A 15,541-nucleotide genomic window follows, 5' to 3' on the forward strand; every position below is an offset into this window, starting at 1 on the left:
ACCACGTAATACTGAGTTGCTGGCGATGTGTGGCTGGTAAGACTCCGCTAGGTGTGGAGACTGCCCAAAGTGTAAAGCCTGCCCCTAAAATACACCAGGAGGTAAGTGAAGATAGCAGCCCTGCTTGAAGAGCTGTCTTCCTTGGACGTCTTCCAAATAATTGTACAGATTAGGAAACAAGCACAGAGAGGATGAACACAGGTAAGCGGCAACAGACCGGGAGGGGAGGAGGCGGTGACTTGCACCGGCACCCTCGCACTCTCGTTAGTAGGCTACTGGGTCACCGCGTGCACAGGCGCAGTCCTGCAACACTGTGCTTCTAGTCTGCAGCCCGAGTGCAGGATAGACAATTATTTGTTTGTTTTGCTGTATTGCTGGTGTTTCGACGTCTAAACAACATCAACATGTCGGCCCATTGTTTAGGGCACAAGTAGCAAAAAGTTAACGCTTTCAAATTGTTTCTTCTTGTAGATGTGGGTTTTGCTCCGTCGCTGTCGCTCATTCTCGTCTGCTCTCTCTTTCTCTCCCTCTCTCACATTCATCCACCCAACCATTCCCCTCCCTCCCGCACACACACACATTCGTTTTGGCTGGTTTTTCCTTTTCTCATTTCCATTTTCCCCCCTCGACATATGGCCCTGCCGTCCCGTCGTCTTTACTTGCTCACGGAACAATCTCTAATGTGTACCTCCTTTATACTTTCATGACCTCCATTCTTCCGCAATATCTTCCCTAGCAGCTGATTTCAGATTCATAGCATCAATTTTAGAAAATACTTTTAGACTAATGGGAGAGGAGAAGCAACTTTTTTTTTTACCTCCGATGACTCACTGACACACATTGCACTGGCTTTAATTACATTCCTTTTATTGCCTTCAGGCTTTTCTGACGGTCATTGGCCTCCGCATTCATGACTCCACTTCGTGCCACGCTGAGGACCAGTCTTTGTCTACACATAGTGACAATACAGTCATTGTTTACACTTATGTGACCGCACCTTCTTTGCTAACAGTGAGCTTGTTCAGCTTGCTGTACAGAGTTGTACTTTTGTCTCATATTTATGACCTGCCTGCACTTTATACTCGATTCTCAAGATGTATCTTGGCGTGATTATCATTGAAATCCGATCAACATGAACTGTTCAGATGCTGGCCAGACTCATCACTGACCAAGATCAGGCCTGTCTTTAGATGACCATCCAGACGATGACACTCCACAAGAGCAGCACCAAGAACAGGTTTGTCAATAAGTATAGCCAGTGACTACACCGGGTAGTCGAATAATATGAGTTGCAGCAGCTGCTCACTGCTGGCGCCATCAGACGGCATAACTGTAGTGACTGTGAGTGGCTCTGGACAGGGGAAGACTACTGCAGTGCAAAGGAAGTGTGGAGCTGTCGATGTCCACAAGCAGCAGCACAAACACACAGCACCGAAGCCCAACTAAAAATAAAAGTCCGCCTCACACAAACTTTGGGTTCAATTATATATGAAACTTCTTATTTGAAAAGAATGGAATGAGAAGATGGCAGGATTTACATTTAAAACGTGGAGAAACAACAGTAAATATTAACATCATCAATACATATGACACTCACATCCACAAAACATGTCGCACTAACATCAACACATATAATTCTAACATCAGCAACACATGTAACTCTAACCACAAACACATACAAACTAACATCCACAAAATATTAAATCCTACATCATCCAACATCCACAGTCCATCAAACACCTGAGACATCAGTCACGTGTACAGCACACTGGGCTCAAAACAGAACAAAACTTTAGAAATTCTCACTCTGTTCCTCCCTGCTTTTTATTTTTTTTTTTCAATGGAGATAACAGTAGGATATCAATGGCATTAAAAAAGAATTCGGGCGACAGATCCTCTTCTGAACTTTCCCCCGCTTTTCTCCTTGTTTCCTGACTAGCAATGTTTACAAAGAACAACAGAAAGAAAAATATGTTGAGCTAACAAGTCTCAGAAGGAGACATTCGCCAAGAAAGCAGAGTCTACAACGGAAATGGGAAAATGTTTCTCCGTACAACACCACGCAGGAACAGCAACACGCTGGGATACGATCACTGGCAGAAACATCTCAGGACAGTCCACAAGGAGGATTCAAGTTTGACAGGGTCAAGGTTGTAAACATTGTCCACCAAAAGCTCGAATGGCTTTCGCGGCTCCAGGGTATCAGCCACCGGTCTCTCAGCGTCCACAACTGTCAGTTTTAGTTATCCATTTGTCTGGCCACATGGTTGGCAGGTTGTTTCCACTTGCTGAGGTCAATCTCACCGGTCGAGTTCTGCTCACTCAGTTTGTTGTTGGTTCGCTGGCCAGGAGTCTGTTCCATCAACAGGTCCGCATACTGTGTGAAGGAAACGGCTGAGATGGGGTAGGGTGAGGGGAATGGATGGCAGTGGTGTTCCCCACAAGCCAGGACCTAAAGGACTTATCGGGGCTCATGCTGTCCAATGTGTCACTCTGTTTGCGATCTTTGTTTTTATATCACCGCCATGTTTCACAATGTGTGTCTAGTTAAGAAAGCCCTTCAAGGAGACATTCAGCTCGAGGTAATATTCACACCAGTAAGTCTAAATCAACACTTTCACATCGACCACTTCGACAATCTTCAAACTAATTGATATCTGTTACACCATCTCAACACATTTAAGTCCCTCTACCAAGCATCTGATATACATCACATCATCTCAACATTCACATGTACCACCGAACAGCTGATATACATCACATCAACATTTACATTCGCCATCTGCCCCTTCTTTCCTTCTTCTGCGATGAATGCGCGAACTAATTTATACTTCACCACACAATACAACCCTCTCTCTCTCTCATACTCTCTCTCTCACACATACATGGATGTTACATTCATTAGCCCTGGAGAGGTCAGTGGCAAAGAGCCTTTAGGATAAAGTAGCATCAAGCGATATCTGCGGTCTGTACAGTGAGTCGTTACGATACTGTTTCCTTCATTCGCCATCTTTCCCATGGGTAACGACTCAACTCTCACTTTATCCAAACAGCCCCAAGACTGTTGCTTTCTGTACTTGGAATCACGCGTTGCAATGCTTCGACTTCAACTGCCAAAGTGTCGGGATGTTGGGTACGACAATCACAACACTCAGCTCATTCTCTAAAATTCTAAACGAGTTTGAGAAGACTTTACACACACCAGGGGCAGTTGTCATTAGTCTACAACTCACTGGAACTCACTGGAACTCACGAGCGGTCACTATTTTTGGATGTTTGTCTATGAAGCTGATTTTGGCTTGTCCTTCTGGAACCTCGAGACTCTTGTGTTTCTGTACTTCGAATGCTCGCCTTGTTGCTTGATTGCTCTGAACTTCGAACACTCGCTCGTTTGCGCGCTTGCTCTGAACTGTGAGCATTCGCTCTATTGCTTGTTTGCTCTGTACTACGAATACTCGCTCTTTTGTTTGCCTGCTCAGAACTCCGCACACCTGCTCCACTCTGTTGCTTACTCGCCCCGATGTTCATTTGTCCAGAACCTGTCGCCACTGACCCCTTGACCTTGTCACCTGAGGTTGAGGACTTGGACAGATCATTGGTCTGTCTATGATGGATGCTGTTTGCTTGTCCAGAAACACGTACACTTGTCTCGCTGATCACCTGTTCAAATTTCCGTGCACCCATCTCATTGTTTTTCTCGCCAATATTCTGTGCACCGAATGCTCCCTGGATTATCTTGCCTGGACTCCCTAGGGACTGCGAGTTGTCCTTGTGTTCCTGCTTGGCGGCCGTGCCGGAACTTTGGACCACTTTGCCCGGACTCCACACCACGGAGATGTCATTAGAAGCTCCCGAAGTGTCGACACGTGCTGGTCCAGCCTCGCGCCTGCCGGAGGTGAAGGGAAGGAGAGCCCGGGGATGCTGGGAGGCAGGGGGTGAACCAGTGACGGATTCTGGGAGGTGGGACTGACTACTGACTTCTGCTGGTCCGTCCAGTACCTGAAGCACACGAGAAACAAATTTAATTTCCTACATATTTATGGTCAGAACCCACAGTCTCGCACACTTCCTCTATTACGTGTAATACTGCAGTTGTGTGAAGATGAGTTGTTAAGGATCTACAAATAACAGCATCAAGATTACTCATAATTACTGATAATTTTACTGCAAGCGATCTCTGCTTTATATGATTACACTTCTACCGGAACACTAGCTATAAATGGCCAGATGCATGTATAGAACACTAATAATGAGGAGACACAAGTAGAACACTATTAATAAGCAGAAAATGTAGAAAACTGTTAATGACCAGAGACAATAATGCAGAAGCAGCTAATTACTAGCAATGTCTTGTTATAATCCAACAACCTGTGCTCAAAGGAAGAGGGCGCAAAAGGCAGAGACGACGACGACAGCGACCATGATGATGATGAATATCTTACTTTATTATAAGTGGTTCTGTAAGTTCCTATGTCTAAAATAAATGCGACTACTAGAAGACAATCCGAAGCAACCTGCAGATGTAATCTACTGCGGGGAATGGCAGGCCTCCAGAAATATCAGACACAGGAGCGCGAGCGTGATGACGTGTTGCACGTGTTTCTCGGGGGCAGGGGGAGGGTGAGCGAGGGGGGTGGAGCGTATGATAGACGAGATGTTCTCGCACACACAGCCACACTGCTTCCACAGCCTGTATAGCACTGACAAGCGTTACGGTGATACACGTTTGTGGTCCTCCGCTCCGGCAGCCATCAGCTTGATGACGTCATCACTACTGACCGGAACGGCAGGCAGCGGCTTTATGTTTCCCCTCAACTCTGTCATAACTTCTGCCTCCTGCTTGTACCTCAGCACATGCAATTGCCCCAGCGCCTTGCTAGGTGACACCACCATGTCCACATGTCCAGCTCCAACTCTAGTGTGACGTGTACCTGACCACCTGTCAATGCCGCTCTTCACTGGGCAAAGTACCTCTAACCTCCAAAGTGCCCCAAATACCCACAGTCCGTCATGTATTATTAAGGTCCCAATGCCCTAAATGTTGGACTCCCTCATACCACTGGGTTCCTGTGACCTTCGCAAACAAGTCTGAAAAATCTGGTCAAACGTCCGCGACACGAGCCCTTCCACAACAGAAGACATTTCCTCCTCTCTGTCACTAAAAATATACATCAATTAATAATAGATAATCTGTTCCTTAACAAAAAGTCCTTTAATTTTCCTTCAATATCCCATAAGTTGTCATCTATTCGAGTTGATTAATCATTCTTACTTCATTATTCTCTCCCCTCGGTCTTTGTCTGTAGTTAGCTGCCCCTTGTTGCTCTCATGGAGGACATTATCCTCCCTCATGTTGCTATGATCGTTTTGATCATCACTGGTAAAGTTATAATCGAAATAATTTTTTTAACTTGTTTCCTGGAAAAGGGAATCACGCGAGAGGTAAAATACTTAGTGTCCACTCTGGGGTTTGTCTGTTAATTGCTTCCGAAATCCAAATCATCTTTGCAGTTCTCAAAAATCCTTTTGACATCTTTGACACTTTCTCTGACTATTCCCATCTTCCTTCTCTACTTCGCTGTCAATCTTTTGCTTTGTTTTCTGAAACCACTTCGCTTTCTTCCACCCTTTCCCCATCTGCCTCTCCCTTCCCCGTGAACAAGATGGTCTCGCTTAGCAAAGCAAGCAAACAGCAGCAGCAGCAGCAGCAGCAGCAGCCGGGTTTCCTCCCCACAAAAAGGCGGGACAGAGGGCGCGTCGAGCGGCTTTGCAGAAGGGGTGCCCTAGCCCTAAATTGCGCCCAAAGCGGGTGGATTTCCCTCCGCACTCAGGATCCCACCTCTTCGGAAAAGGGATGGCAGCCGTGGCCCTTGCAATACCCTGCTTTTTATTTTCTTTGTTCCTACGTCACTCGTCAGAAACTTACATCTCTCGGTAGAAAATAATTTCAAGAAATAGAAGTTTGCAGTCATGTAGACAAACAGCATAAGAAATCAGCATCAAGAAAATGAGTTACTTAGTCAGGTAGAGATCTTGATCCCCAGGTTTAAGTCGTTCACACCTTGCCCTAAGTTTCTCTGAGCGAAGCTAAAGTTGTGCAACAGCTTTGTCTCTGCACTCCGCGTGATGGCGCCACCTAGCTTTGTGCAAGACTGCAGGACGATAAAGCAAACATTCCGCATTAACGAGGAGTTTTACTGGCTGATGTTTCTCATATCAATTTTTTTCTCTCTCTCCCCATGCCCGTTCACTTCATCTCCCTCTCACTTTACTTTACCTCTCTCTCACTCTCTGTTCAACGATTACAAGTGCTTCATGGTTGGTCAAAAGTAGCAGGCTCATCCGTTTGTGTGCACGCATGCACAGAGTCTGTTTTCCCCAGAGTATATTGAATTTTAATTGTAAACACACATTCTTGAACATAAGCATCTAGTGTTTGTTTAGAATTGGCCGGATCTTGAGGAGACCTAAACGCGAAATCGGATATACCTGTTACCTCACGTCAGGGACGGGACATGCTGGATCACGTGACCAGAGTCAGCAGTCCTGTAGAAATGTAAATTCTTGTGTCTGAGAGTGTGGCACAGCACTGACTGGCATTGTGCATGTGTGTCTGTCACACTGACACTGTGGGGTCACCTCACCTCAAATCGCTGTGTTTACAAGCGCTTCTCTGAGAGAAAGTCAATCAGCAGTCATCAATGGCATCAAAAATCAACAGTGAGTGGTGTGATTTCACTCATGAGAGCGAACGTTAGAAGACATGTCTGCCAAACTAATTTTTCTTGCTTTTGTGACGGGGATGCCACCAAAGTAAGGTCCTGAAAAAAGGGGGAAAGCAATCCGGAAGCAGCTTTCAAGTACAAAGCCATTAGTTGTGTCATTAGGAAGGGATGAAATCAGTTAAAGAGAACTGGGTCAAGAGCCAATGTCAGACCACAAAGAAGAGAACAGCACGATGTGAGAGCGGAAGGACTACCAGTTACTGAAGATCCTCACCACCAGAGGGACGCACAAGACTTTAGTCATGGAAGACAGCTATGGCGACCACCTCACAGAAAACACTGCTGTAATAAATTGACAGACAATATCACGATGGCCTGTACAACCACCAGCTGAGGACAGACGCCCTCATCCTTCAAAGTAACCAAACCTCGGCTCTGTAGCCTGCACACCTGTCACTACCGGAAGAGGTCGAGGGAGCTAAACGCCGTCTGAAGGGAGGCAAGTCGCCTGGCGTCCACAACGTCCCCGGTGAGGTGCTCAAGCAGGGTGAGGAAGAAACAACAAAGGCCCTCGCTGTAAGGAATGGCTAAAAGGATAGATGTAATATAATCACTAACCAGATCCTTCCCCAAAACTCCTACAGCAGGCAGTGCCAAGACTATCAAGTCATAAGCCAAATTGCTACCCAAGCAGAGTGATGCTGAAAATAATCCAGAAATATATCTACACCACCACCGAGGAACTGCTAGCAGAAGATTATTCTGGCTTTAGATAAGGAAGGGCACAGCCGAAAACACTTTCAACTGTCATAGAGCGAAAATCAACAACACCAACGAGATGTCTTCCACAACTTCATCAACTTTCATAGAGAAGGCTCTTGTTCTTTGAACTCCCAGGGTCTCTGGCACAGTAAGAGCCTTTGTTGTTTCTTCCCCACCCTAGAGCAGCTCACCTGGGACGCTAATAGTCTTACCTGTAACAAAAGCCGACTGTGATCTCTGTCGGTTTCTAGTCCTTACCTGCGGTAAAAGCCGGCTATGATATTTGTCGTGTAATAGTGTTACCTGTTGTGTCCCGTGTTTAGCCAGCTTCAGTCAATAGTCTTACCTGTAGGCGTCGGTTAATAGTCTTACCCGTGGGCGAAGCTGATTGTGATGCGTGTGGGCTCATACAGCTGCAGCATGCGATATTTCTTGGCCTCGTCTCGAGTATCTCTGGTAGCAAACTCCGCGTACTTCGCAAACTCGGGGTCAGGAAGACCGGGAGGTTGGGTCCCTGAAGCCGACTCCTCTCTCTGGGCGCCGGCGACTTGGAAGAGGCCTTCGCCTCCTCGTCCTTGTCGCTAAGGCAGCTGAGGGACTGGTGGTGGTGTCGATGGTGACGATAGAAGACGCAGGAGGCGATGAGGTTCACGGCCCCTGCCCCCGCCAGGAACACTCCGCAGAACGTCATGGCGGCATGGGCAGAAAAGACTCCTTTGACGGCGTAGACGATGATGATGGCGCCCAGGTAGATGAAGAAGAGCCCTGCCAGTGCAAAGTACGACCACAGCTCGCGCTTGACGTGCTGACGGGCAAAAGACATGCACGTCACCTGCTGCTGCTGTCTGACGTACTCCTCCGTCGCCATCTTGAAGGCGTCAGATGATGGGGTTCCAAACTTTAAACTTTCAAATCGACCTTAGAATAGGGGCTTCCAGCATCAGACTTCAGAGATGCTCTCACAGACGGTAAGACTAGTGGAGGTAATCATCCGTGACAGCACGTTCATTACAGAACACATGTTCACGAACTGTCAATGCACACCAGCGGCGTTACCTGTACACACACAGCCCTCGACAGCAGCAACCTCAGCTGCTGGCATCGTCGCCAACACTTTTCCAACCTGAAATAGAAAGTGATCTTTTTTTCCGGGTATTCTAGTATACTTAAAATGTACATATGAGCATGAGTTATCCTGCCAAGGAAATGACTATGTATGCTGTATCCATTAATACTTTGAGGCTGTACTTCGCAAGATATTAAGATTGTTAGATGTTAATACTCTAAGAATGTCAAGAATTCTAGATGTTAAGGTTGTTAGATATTACTAACGAGGTTTTCTTCGTCAGACATTAAGTTGTCATTACTCTGAGACTGCTTGTGAAAAGAGCACCACCACCAACATCATCACCAAGAAAATAGACTGATGCACATCGTTGCCATTCCAGTCCAGCCCAGCGCGCGCGCGCACACACACACACAGGAGAGAAATACTTTGTACACGATGATATTATCAGTTATCATAAAGCGAGATGTTTGATTGGCTTTGTGCACGAACGCTTGCGTGTGCCGGCATTTGGCTAAACACAGTGGAATCCAGTCGGTTCGAATCTCTTTGATCGACCAGTTGTTGCTGGAAGGACCACAATCGCCTTTCAGACAATTTCTACACGTGTGGCCTCTGGCAGCCGGATACGTAGAATGTCACTGATAGCTGACACTGACACCGACACTGACACTGACACCGACACCGACACTGACACTGGCACTGGCCTGGAACTTAAACCTCTGTTTGAATCGACTGAACCATGAGAAGATCATTGTTGATGTTGAAATGTTCAAAACGACAGCCCCACCCCTGGACGGCTGCCCATCCGGCCGGAAAGGAAAAGAACAGGAAGAGCTATCTGCGCATGTCTTTATGCCTTTATTTTGTCAACCGGCAGGCAAGAACGTTCGATCTAGAAGGGAAAGTACTTGCTAGTCAAGAAAAATGTCTCATCAAGGAGAGGAGGCACAAGTTCAAGAGAAAGACGAATGATGTATATCTTTAGACTGATTGCCGGTGAGTTCCCCTCATCATATCCTAGAACGAGGCCAGTTCGCCGAATTCGTTTCGATTTAATTATCAACACAAAGAAGAAGAGCAGGCAATACTAGCCCTTGTGTTGACGAAGGTACAAAACTCAAGTTTTGTGGTCTGTTGTGTTTTCAGTTCATGGCTTTAAGGCTTAAGAAGTGAAGTCGAAATTGTTTTGCCTTGCAGCCAATCACACTAAACACATACACAAGGAAGTAAAAACATTGAAAGAATATTGTTGACAAAATAATTTCACCGCTATGAAACTGCTAACTGATTTGCCGAGACCTGACAGACTACAACCTCGCGAAAAGCTCAGCGTTGGTCTCGGCAGACCGCCAGCAGTCAAGAGATAAAAAGTCCGCAGAGCGGCTCTGTATCGCGATTTATCTTTACCGCGCCGGACATTTTGTAAACAAGAGGCAGGCGAGCAAGAAACACTCATTTGTGTAGGTGTCAGAGATTTGTGTAGGTGTCAGAGACACAAGGTTACCTGCGTTTTCTCCTAGGAAACAGGTTTAGTGCGGTGTTCTCCCCCAGCGCCGCTCTCTCCCCCTCTCTGTCCTGGTCTCACCACTTCGTCACTAGTGCGAGGAAGAGAAGTCTTCAAAGGTCCCGTCGACGAACTGTTTGTAGATGTGAGTCTACTGACGGGTAGGTGGTTGTTGAGGTTTTACGCCGAGCCAGCAGTGGGTTGGCTGACGGGGGAGCATCATGGCTGTGTGGCTGTGTGGAGGTGCGGGGTAGTGCCAGACTCGCAGGGCCTGGTGAGCCAGCGGCTTGTCTGTGGTGAGCACCCGGCGTTACGCCAGATCACCAGCCACCGAGGACCGCGTTCAACGGAGTGTTTTGACAGACCAACCTGCTGGAGTCGGCCCAGGCTCGTGCGGCGCGAAGTCACGTCACGGCATCACGTGGTCACGTGGTGTTCCGGCGAGACTGGCTCCCAGCCCGAGGAGCTGTGGGACACGTCTGTCCTTGTTTTGTTTTTTTTTTTCCAGCGGTCCAAAGGTGTTTATGGCCTCCCTGTAGTCGGCTGCTGATGGCGTCGCTTGCACGTGCAACGTATCCCTTTCACTCGTTTCGGTATAGGAAAAAAAAAAAGAAAACACAAAAAAGCGCAGGGTGGATGACGTAGGGAACATGCCATGCCACATACCGGAACAATGACGTTGGGTAATCGTGGACGTTGTGGGATCCAATAAGAGTTGGCGAATTGTGTCACGTGATACCACACCGTTTAGACCGAAAGTAGGAGGATCGTCGCGCAGCGTTTTTATCACAGACGGGGGTCCCAATGACCGCAATTCTCAAGAATATGCGACAAAAACCAGATGTAGGCTACAATTATTCACCTACATCTTCAGCAGTAGCAGTGGTAGCAGCAGCAGCAACAACATCAACCACAATAGTGGAACAAATTAGTCAATATTATACCTGCATAGATTCACGCACGCACTTACATGCACGTGCACATACATTGCGTACTGTGGATGCAGCACTCATCTTGTTACGTTCCTGCTTTTCCCCTCCCGTACTCCCCCCAACACAAGAGGAAATAACGCCAAAAAGGAAGGAGAGGAGAAATAAAAAAGACGTTTCAGTAGACAGTGTCGAGAAATAAGGCGCTGAGACTGGGACTGGGCGTGCAGTTGATGTCGCTTAGGACTGTCACGAGGACTGGCAAATTTTTTCAAGGCGGGTGGGTAGGAAAGCAAGATATCAGGAAGAGTTCAGGATTCTCTGGGTACTTTATTCCCCTCAAGTCCTTTTGTTCACTAGTAGAAGAACTTTTCTTTCAAATAAAGAGAATCAGCCAGTGAGCGGAAGAACCCGCCACACACAGTGGGGCAGCTGAGGTTGGTACATAAATAATGTAGTCATGTTTTTATGCAGGTGCGGACGCACCGTTTGTAGGTGGCTTACGGACATACCTTCAGGTAACTCTCTGGGAGTCACTTTCCGTTGTCACGGCAACGCGCGCAAATGTCCGGGAGAAGCGTTGGTCACGGTGCTCCGTGGCGTCTGCCGCACCCACAGATCACAGGGGAGGGGTGTGAGGGTGGAGGTGGGGTGAGGTGTTCTTTCCGCATGTGAGCTCTAAGTCCCTCGCCAATCTGACATCAATCACCAGAGCCTGGGGAAAAGCCTCTTGAAGCCGCCACCAAACAGCAGCAGACGGACAGACTGAGGTAGACTGTTGCACGCACCTTGCGGTCGGCGGCTGTGACTGATGACGTCAGCACACCAACACCAGCTCGTGCGGCAGTGACGTGTCGGCGTGCTGTTCGTGCTGGTACTAACGGCCAGGTGAGGCTACCAGCCACTGCGACACACGATTTGACAAAAAACAAATGCCCACCGACACTCTTCACCTCACCTGACCGCACAGTACCTTACCTTACCTCACTAAGTTGCAGGTGAAAGAGCAAGACGAGAGTCCGCTAAACACACATTCACACACCTGTACTTCAGTGTAGTTGGCAATCAACGTCAAGGACAGGTAATTCATCTGCCGCCGGATAGGTGGAGGACGTGTGATCGATACTTAACACCTGTTGAGAGGTTGGATTCGATTTTTTACATTTATTTGTTAGTTGACTTCGACGCATGGGCATGTGGTCATTGAGGCATGTCTTGGTGTCCAGTGGAAGTACAGTACTTCAGTGTAGTATTATCTAACCTCGTCAGTGGTTTTATCGACGATGTAGCGGGCAAAGCGTGTGGTTTTCAGTGCGAGCATTGGATGTTCGAGTTTTGTTTTATAGATCTTTTATTTGTCTTTGGTATTACACACTTTGTTTTTGTTTGCTTTTGTTCTGAACAGCTGATGCGTGTCAGCTCGATATATATATATACATTGTCGAGTGCCGCGGCCTTTGGGCGCTCACCGATGCACACTCACAAGCGCGCTCACACCACACACTCAGCGTTCACTCGATCGTCCGCGACGAGCAACAATGCAGGCCGTTCCTCAGTAGACAAAAGGACATACACGTGTTGACAATACAAACACAAAGTTTCATTAACAAACGATTCAAAAGCCAAATCATATACACGCTCCCTGTCTCTCTCCCCCTCACTCCCAGCCCCTATGCCCTCAGTAGTCAACCATTCGTCATGGACCGTTGAGCACCGAGCACCAGAAAAGTATGCATCCCTGAAGAGGCTAAACAAGGATTAGCATAAACAGGGGACTAAGTGTAAATGTTATTTTAAAAAGATGGTGGCACTCAGCCTGACTCACCCGTTGGCGTCTCATACAGTCCGGTACGATCAGAAGTCTCGTCCCTTCTCGTCGTCACACCTCGCTGACGTCCAGCGCGGACGATACTGAAACCACCATCGAGTGCAGTAGTCGAGAGCCGCCACAATCACAGAACAGTAGCCAACACAAGAAAACGGCAAAAATACAGAAAAGCCTGCAAGAAAAACGCAGAAGCCTATGGTGAATGTTTAGAAAGTCTTTTTCATCGTCCTGTCATCATGTCCCCGCTCCCTGTTCTACTTCAGAGCCTGTTACATGTTCACTATTCGACTGACCATACGTCGTCTGCTGCTGACTGGACAATACCTCCCGCACTTCCCCCCTGTTCACAATGACTAAGCAGTGTGGAAATCCTTTTGAAGTTGTTGGATTGCCAGGTAGGTATTAAAGGAGGTCTCTATAAATATATTTGCAACTGTCCACGTAAGCACCGTGAAGATACTGTATAAATAAGTGTAAATATGAACATTGAAGATTCACTTTGCCGAAGACTGTGACAAGTAAATCAAAATGCATAAGAGCTTGATGGCATGTTGGGATGTTCGGTCCGTGCTATAGTGTCGATTGTATTAGTGTCAATGAGAAGAATTAATTGTTGGAGGAGCGTGGCGGGTGCGTGGTGTCCCCAATCAATCTCATCAATCCACGGGATTCAGTGATGGACAAGCGCTCGCCCCAACCGCCAGAGAGCTGAGGCCAACAGGGAGAAGGATCAACGGCGAAAAATGGAGATATTGAGTGGCAGACCACTAACGCTAAATGGATAGACGGGAGATAATCATATCCTGCGGAAGACAAGAAGTCTTCGGAGTGCAAGAATAAACACTACTCACGCAAGACCAGGGACAAGTGGAAGCAACTCCCACTGATGGATCTGCTATGAGCGCCAACGGACACGTGCATCAGTCCGATAAACCACCCTCCCCTACAAACTTCACCTCCTCCACACGCTTCCTGTAGTTCTGGCAACGCCATCGTGTCTGCTGCCACCGGGCCTGAAGACATCACAAACATCACATCGATCAGTAATGACGACTAAGGGAGGCAAGTGAATCCTCGCCAGAAGTTTGTCAAAACGATACGACATCTGGGCCCCGCTCTGCATGAATACGTGTGTGTGTGTGTGTGATATTTCTTTTAACCCCCTACGAAAAGACCGCAGAGTGAATTTTGTAGACAGTAAATAGAAGCTATGTATAAATTGAAGGAAGAAAAAAAAAAAAAAACTGACTTGAAAGTGGGAAGCTTTGTGTGACCGCTGAGCGCTGTGGAGCAAGGCCGGTGTCAGTGGTTGGCGAGCAGAGCCCTGCCCCACCTGGTATCCCAGGAGTTGGAGATAATCTGTCGTTTCCATAATCTCTGAAATTCCAAGAAGTCAAATCGCCTCCCTTTTCAATAAAATAAAAGTAAATTCCGTTTGCTCATTACTTGTAAGCCGACTTCCCTCACATCAGACTGTTGCCAGAGATGATGAGATGATCCTTTGAAGACATCACCAGTGGTGGCGACATGGCTTACATGGGCGAGGTCGCCCTCTCATTATTCGGAAGCCGTTCCACGATTTACAGTATTACAGCACAATGCCATGTATTATTGGCTATGTTATGCCGGTGTGGAAAGGCCCCACAATTCTGTTTGCAGGCCCCGCATCCCACTGGCGCCGGTGCTGTCTGGAGATGCTGTTTATTTAAGTGTGAACTTAGTGAATTTAGTTTTGATAAACAAATTCATGTATATGACGATGGATGTATACAAGACAATGTGAGACCTTGGCGTGACTTACAGGTCACAGGGTCTCAGGGATAGGATTTATCTAAGGACTGACCACTCCCCACACGTTGACTGTTCACCTGATACCGAAGCGGTGTAGTCCGCTGGCAGACTACATTTAAAAAAAATGAAATCACAAATAAGGGCGTTATAGAACAGAAATGTGTTTGTGCTGTCGTTGAAAAGTAAACTGCATATAAATCGGAAAGGCTGCGTACTTCTGGAAATAGAATGAATAAAAGTCATCCATTACTCCTCCAAAGCTTGCTGTTTCTGTATTATGTATGAATGATATAATGAATAATTATTATACTTGTCATTGTTCATAACACAATCTCCTGCACATGTCATGACCAGCCTGTCGCCAAGTTTGCTCAGGCCAGTGAGGGAGGGGACAGGCGAGAGTACAGCACATGATGAGTATGAAAACTGTCAACTTCAAACCTTGAGAATGGGTGAACTAGTTTATTGCAAGAAAAGACCACAGACTAGTTATAAATGGTTCGCAATTTCTTACACCCAAAACATTACAATAACAATCATACTAACAATCACAAAGTATTGAGCAATTTCTGGTACATTATTTTGTGGGCCTAATATGGGACCACCCCTGTTTCTCTCTCACTTCCTTTCTCTCTCACGTTCTCTCACACTCACGCACACGCCCGCGCGCAGCTCTTCATTCGTGCATACATAAATACAGATGTATTGTACTATATTGTCGCTGTACTGTGGCTGTTTATTGTTTATGAAGTACCTGTGTGTGGTAGACAACAGGCACGGAGGCAGATTATGGGAATGAGATGTTTCATCACCTGCTTCCTTGCTCTGAATGTCCAGCTGTACAGTTTACCACATTCACATCTGTAAGTCTACTTACCACAAACGAAAACAAATTCCGCTGAATTTATTCTCTCACAAGTGTTTGCAGTCTCG

At 46.9% G+C, this 15,541-nt stretch overlaps 1 protein-coding gene across 1 annotated transcript; it reads right to left on the reverse strand.

Annotated features, from left to right (window-relative positions):
• Positions 1-1,799: 1,799 nt before the first annotated feature.
• LOC112573703 lies at positions 1,800-11,107 on the reverse strand. The gene is made up of 3 exons (XM_025254285.1): positions 10,061-11,107; positions 7,860-8,610; positions 1,800-3,999 (listed from the first exon to the last, which is right to left on the reverse strand). The coding sequence occupies exons 2-3, from the start codon at positions 8,353-8,355 to the stop codon at positions 3,971-3,973; spliced, it is 525 nt and encodes a 174-aa protein (XP_025110070.1). The 5' UTR covers positions 8,356-8,610; positions 10,061-11,107; the 3' UTR covers positions 1,800-3,970.
• Between the last annotated feature and the right edge of the window lie 4,434 nt (positions 11,108-15,541).

Source organism: Pomacea canaliculata, linkage group LG1 (genome assembly GCF_003073045.1).
Source record: "Pomacea canaliculata isolate SZHN2017 linkage group LG1, ASM307304v1, whole genome shotgun sequence".
Taxonomy (NCBI): domain Eukaryota; kingdom Metazoa; phylum Mollusca; class Gastropoda; order Architaenioglossa; family Ampullariidae; genus Pomacea; species Pomacea canaliculata.

Coding starts and splice junctions, on each gene's coding strand:
- LOC112573703 (XM_025254285.1), bottom strand. CDS start 8,355: ATGGCGACGGAGGAGTACGTCAGACAGCAGCAGCAGGTGACGTGCATG. Junction 4,000..7,859: donor ACAATCAGCTTCGCCCACGG/GTAAGACTATTA, acceptor CGTGTGCTTCAG/GTACTGGACGGACCAGCAGA.